The following is a 5358-nucleotide window of genomic DNA, read 5'->3' on the forward strand; positions in this document are numbered from 1 at the left end:
TTTTACTCTATTATTTTTTGTTTTCTTCAAAAACACATTAACAACATAACGGGGCCATGGTCCTAGTGCTTTTGGTTACATATTAGATAGATACTTTATACTTTTGCATGATTCACATGTTTATTTGAATAGAAATCTTTTGATAATCTTTCACTTGATTCAAAGTGTTTGTTTGATAAGAAAACCATATGATAATTCATTGCATACACCAAGAGCCTGAGCCTTCCTAACTTTAACAAAGAAAAAAGTCTTGAGAGCAAGTTTTAGAGTGATATCTGTCAAACCCACATATGCATTTATCGGGAATTAAAGCAAGTTAGCTTTTAACTCAAAAGCTTTCATGGGCAATGAATATCTACACAAAATCACACATGGGGAAGTAGAAATGTTAGTAGAACAACAAAACTAGAAAATTGAGGCATGCACGAACTACTAAGAACTAATTGCATTTCCTTTTGGGCTACCTTTTTCAACAAGTAATGACTACGCGAGTTCCTGTACAAACCCTGCTCCCATTCACATCTCCGAGAATATAATCGAACTAAAAACGAAGATATCACCACAAAATTACACAACATCTTAAACAAAAACTCTTTTTAGAACTCTATGATTACTAATTCTTTTCATGGAAGTAACCCACTAAGGAGACTGTTCAATTTTTATAAATATAACAACCGGGCAAAAGAGATGGATCATCGGAGTACTTTACGCTTGTCATCCCCAGCCGAGCTGTCACCTCCTCTGCCGTATGCGACATCGAAGCCGCCACCACCGCCAAACGAATTGAGAAGAGCCGAGAGGCCTCTAGTGGATGCCCCGCCGCCGCTGCCTATGCTGAGACCGAGAAGATCGCGAGTCATTGGCTGGCCCATCAAACCAGAACTCCCACCAGAGGGAAGTCCAAGCCCAAGCCCATCAGTCACCAAGGTGCTCTCTGCCGCCCTCCCATGGCCATTCCATTGCATAGCAGTGCTATCCTGACCCGGGGAGGACGATGACGCCGACGGTGCCGCCAATCCCAGTCCGCGAAGCAACGATGCGTTCGATGCGGTGGAGCCCATTTGAGCAGCTTTCTGCAGCAATGCGGTTGCGGACATGACAGGCTGCGGGGAAGGTGCGTAGTGGAGGTGGTCGTGGTTTGGTGTTGGAAAGAGGGAGGGCCCATTGTTGGAGAGGTAGAGGGATGTGGAGAGCGAAAGGGAGGGGGGTTCAATGGGTGATATGGGCGGCGGGTGAGTAGTGGCGCAGACCACATTGGAGAACGGGGATGGTTCGGCAACTGCTGTCGCGGTTGAAGGCGCAAAAACGCTTGCAAAAACGCTAGTGCTGGAAGTGGAGGAGCTGGTGGTCGTGGCTGCCGTTGCCGGCGACAGTCCGATTGGATTTTCCGGCAATTCTGTCAGATAAAAAAGAAAGTAATAAGGAAAAGGGAAATGATTCACATGCTGTATAGTGTAAACAAGAAAAGAGAAACAAAAAGAGTAGTAGAAAAAGATGATGATGCAGTGAGCCAGAAACGACAGAAGAAAAGAGAGTAAAAAGAAAATGACTTTCGTCCAACTTTTAATCTAGTTTTTTATTTTAATCCAAACCGGCAACAAGTATAACAGCTTCAACTTGAAAGCAGTAACAAGTGGAAGGGAGAAAAGCAATTATGGCTTCCTTTCTCTCACAATCCTCTCTTTCCGTTTATCGATCTTTGAGCTCCCTCATCACCCGTGCAACTATTGCCCTTCAATTTAAACCCCATACACCCATTACCCATACAAAGATACTGCATTTAACCTCAATATATGGATAAATTGAACAAACAAAATAAAATATTTGTGGTTGAATCCCAACGCAGGCGTTTCAAAAGGTACGGTCCAAGCTCTATCGACCTACGAAATGATCGTATAATATATAAATATTAGGCTACGATATATGTATGGTTATTACTACCTGAACTCTGAATGGACAAGGCTGGAGACACCACAGTCGTAGACGGAGTAAGAGGAGGCGGCGGGGGCGAAGCGACAGCCGCATTAGCGTTAGCATTTCCGTCGGCGCCAGCGATCACAAGGGCGTGTGTCCTCGCACTCTCCTCAGCCAGAGCGTCGCAGAAAGCTCTATGCGTGATAAAGCTATCCCTCCTGATTAATTCGTAACCAAATCAGCAAACGCGGTGTTTAGTGAAAAATCGAAATATTTTCTCGGCAACCAAACGGAGAATAAGAAGATGAGGGAACCTTGAGAACATGGTGCCGCAGTCGCATTTATACTCTCTGGTTCCGCAGGTCTTCATGTGCGCCTTCCAATCGGACTGCACGGCGTACTTCTTGGAGCACCGCTCGCACTTCCACTTCTTCTCGCCGTGCTTTCTGCAAAAGTGCTTTTTGATCCCCGTGAGGTCTCCCAGCGCTCTCGCCGGGCTGTGGTGAACGCAGGACGGCTCTGGACACACGTAGACTCGCTTGCGAATCTCCTTTCCCGTTCTCTGCTTGAGCTTCCACGGCAAGTTGTGGCCACGCCGGTGAAGCTGGAGGTTCTGGTCGCGCTGAAACCCTTTGTTGCAGATCTCACACACAAACCGGTTCGTCGCCATCAGAGTCTTGGGTGATAAAGCTATCACCTCAGCATCCGGATCTGCAATATTTGAAATAACCACAGGGGATTGAGAAATTTTTAAAATTTTTACTGAAAAAAAAAAAAAAAAAAAAAATCATTTTGAAAGTTTTTGGGTTTTGAAATCTCTCACCAGGCATTCCAGGAAGGTTCCGCTTTTTCTTCGGTGGTGGCGCAGCTAACGGCGTCGTTTGATAACCAGAGGAGGATATACTAGCCTCTCCAGAAGCTGTAGAAGCTGTCATTGGTGACGACTTGTCCAACTCCACCATTCTTCAAAACCCAATCAAACACAAAGCTATCTATATTTTTTTTCTTCTTCTTCTTCTTGATCTCCTTGTAGGGTTTTCAATTTCTAAGCTCAAAAAGATGGTCACCGCTTCAACTCAAAGTCCTATCCTTCAACAGAAATGGACAGCCTTCCCTCTCAAACTGTTTTAATATCCGAGAAAATCACCAAGAGATTCAGAGCCTATCCCAGATTACATAAAAAACTAGTCTCCAAAAGACGAACTTTATGATTGTTTCCCAGGAAAATTTTCAAAACACAGAAAACAAAAACGCGTACAAAATTTTCAAGGTGGCAAAAAACTACAGCTCTTCTTCTTCGATAAAAGGAAACGAGAAACCGACTCGATCAACTCGGTTCGCCGGAGTACCGAGGTCCCATAAGGCGGCGGCTTCACATACACAGAAAGAGAGAGAGAGAGAGAGAGCGAGAGAGCTAGCTAGCGAGAGAAGAAAGAAAAGAGAGGAGAGATTTGAACGAAGTGAGCAAAGTAATAGTAGAAAATGATTAAAGCGGCGCCAGTTAACCATGGTTTAGTTTTTCAACCTGTACTTTTTAACCAGAGTTCGAGAAAACCCGGGTCCCAAGTCTCAACCCCTGGCTGCTAGTCCAATTGACCGTCCACGTGTCGAAATAAGCGATTCGATGACTTTTGTCGGAAGAAGTCGGACTCGGCGGTGATTGTCGTTTTGCGAAAAGGGTATTTTTTTCATTACCTTCGATAAAACAGAGAAAACGTTTTTTTCTTTCACATTCTTAAATCTTTTCTTCCCGTAAAACAATTTGTATGACCCATACAGAAAGACAATTATACCCGTACTAGGCCAGTATTTCTTCCCGTATCTTTTTTTTTAACACTCAAAACCCTTCTTAAAACTTTAATAAACAGTATAATATAGACTACTATGTAAATGATCTGATAAACAATGCATGAATTTCTACGTCACTTAGAAAACATCATTAGCCTCATGATGATTGTCATATAATATCATGTTAATTTCTAAGAAAATATTGTGTTTGTTAATGAGTTTAAATGGCCTTTTTTTTTTAGTAAGTGATCTGATAAGTATTAAAGGTGAAAATTATTTATATCTTTAAAAGTGTTTTATATAATAATTTGCTTCTTAATATTTGTATTTTAAAAAATAATAATAATAAAAGAGTCAGTGTCCTAATTAACTTGTGTGCGCGCTGGTTTTTACGATTTTTCTTTTTTGTCGGGAACATACTTGTGCGACCATGTGCTGGGTTTGAGACGATTTATTGTTTAATATTATTATTGACAGTAATGCCACGGAACCGATAAGGACGAGCAAGCACGACAATGCGGACAATTTTTACGGTTTGTCCCCAAATTTGTCCAAATGCGAGTGGCTTTCTCGTGAATCTCTCCAAAACCTTGTTCTTTTTTTTTCTTCGTTAATTATTATACCTTCCGTTTGTATAAGTTAACGCTAAATCGCCAATTCAGCTCCAGCATGGCAAGCTTGTAAATACAGTCCCATGGGAGGCCAAATGTCCTCCACGCCCTCATCAGTTGCTTATAGACTGTACAGTGTACACGTGCACTAAGCTCGTGTAAAGTCAAATATTGAATGTTAGCAACGTCGTTTAAGGAAGGGTCATGGCCCTGCAACCTGGTACTTGAAAAAAAACCAATTTTATATATAAAACCCACTTCTTGTAATTAATTAATTTTTTAAATCAAATTTGTCAGCGAGTAAGATAATTTGTTCAAATTTAATTAATTTATTTTTCAAGGAACTTGAACTTGTTTATGAGTTACACAATTAACTTATGAGTAATGTTAAATATCATTATTGTTTATAATTTTTTGGAAATTCTGATAATTAATTACTTCATTATTGGTAATATTTTATCCTTTGAGTTAATTAGATAAATTGATTTTTATTTATAAACTTAAAAAATATCAATAACCTGATACTTGTAGTAAAATCATATATAATTGTTTATGATGAAATCGACTATTTATATTATATCTTATTATTTATCTATAATTTTAAACAATAAAGTCTCAACTTTATATATATGTTTTATTGTACATACATATATTAAGAGTATATTTGAGATTGCGTTTGAGAAGTCTAAAAGTGCTTTTAACACTTAAAAAGTCCGTTTGAATAAAAAAAGTACTCGTTTGGTAAAAAATTAAAAACACTTTTACATGTCCAAAAAGCCTAAAAATAGTCAAAAATAAACTTTTGGCAAAAGCTTAATTTCAAAAGTGTATTTTAACAATTTTTAAGTTTTTTGAACTCTTAAAAGTGCATTTAATTTTTTTACTAAATGAGTACTTTTTTTTTTCAAACGTACTTTTTGAGTGTTAAAAGTACTTTTAAGTCTATCAAACGCAATTTCAAACAGACCCTAAGAAAAAATTACAATCACAAATGCAGTTATAACATTACAAAAAAATTATTCTTTATCTTTTTAATTACTTAAAT

At 39.1% G+C, this 5358-nt stretch overlaps 1 protein-coding gene across 1 annotated transcript; it reads right to left on the reverse strand.

Annotated features, from left to right (window-relative positions):
• Positions 1-427: 427 nt before the first annotated feature.
• Positions 428-3364, reverse strand: LOC132185734 (zinc finger protein GAI-ASSOCIATED FACTOR 1). The gene is made up of 4 exons (XM_059599510.2): positions 2738-3364; positions 2229-2625; positions 1942-2132; positions 428-1396 (listed from the first exon to the last, which is right to left on the reverse strand). The coding sequence occupies exons 1-4, from the start codon at positions 2874-2876 to the stop codon at positions 693-695; spliced, it is 1431 nt and encodes a 476-aa protein (XP_059455493.1). The 5' UTR covers positions 2877-3364; the 3' UTR covers positions 428-692.
• Positions 3365-5358: the final 1994 nt, after the last annotated feature.

Source organism: Corylus avellana, chromosome 7 (genome assembly GCF_965113065.1).
Source record: "Corylus avellana chromosome 7, dhCorAvel1.hap1.2, whole genome shotgun sequence".
Classification (NCBI taxonomy): domain Eukaryota; kingdom Viridiplantae; phylum Streptophyta; class Magnoliopsida; order Fagales; family Betulaceae; genus Corylus; species Corylus avellana.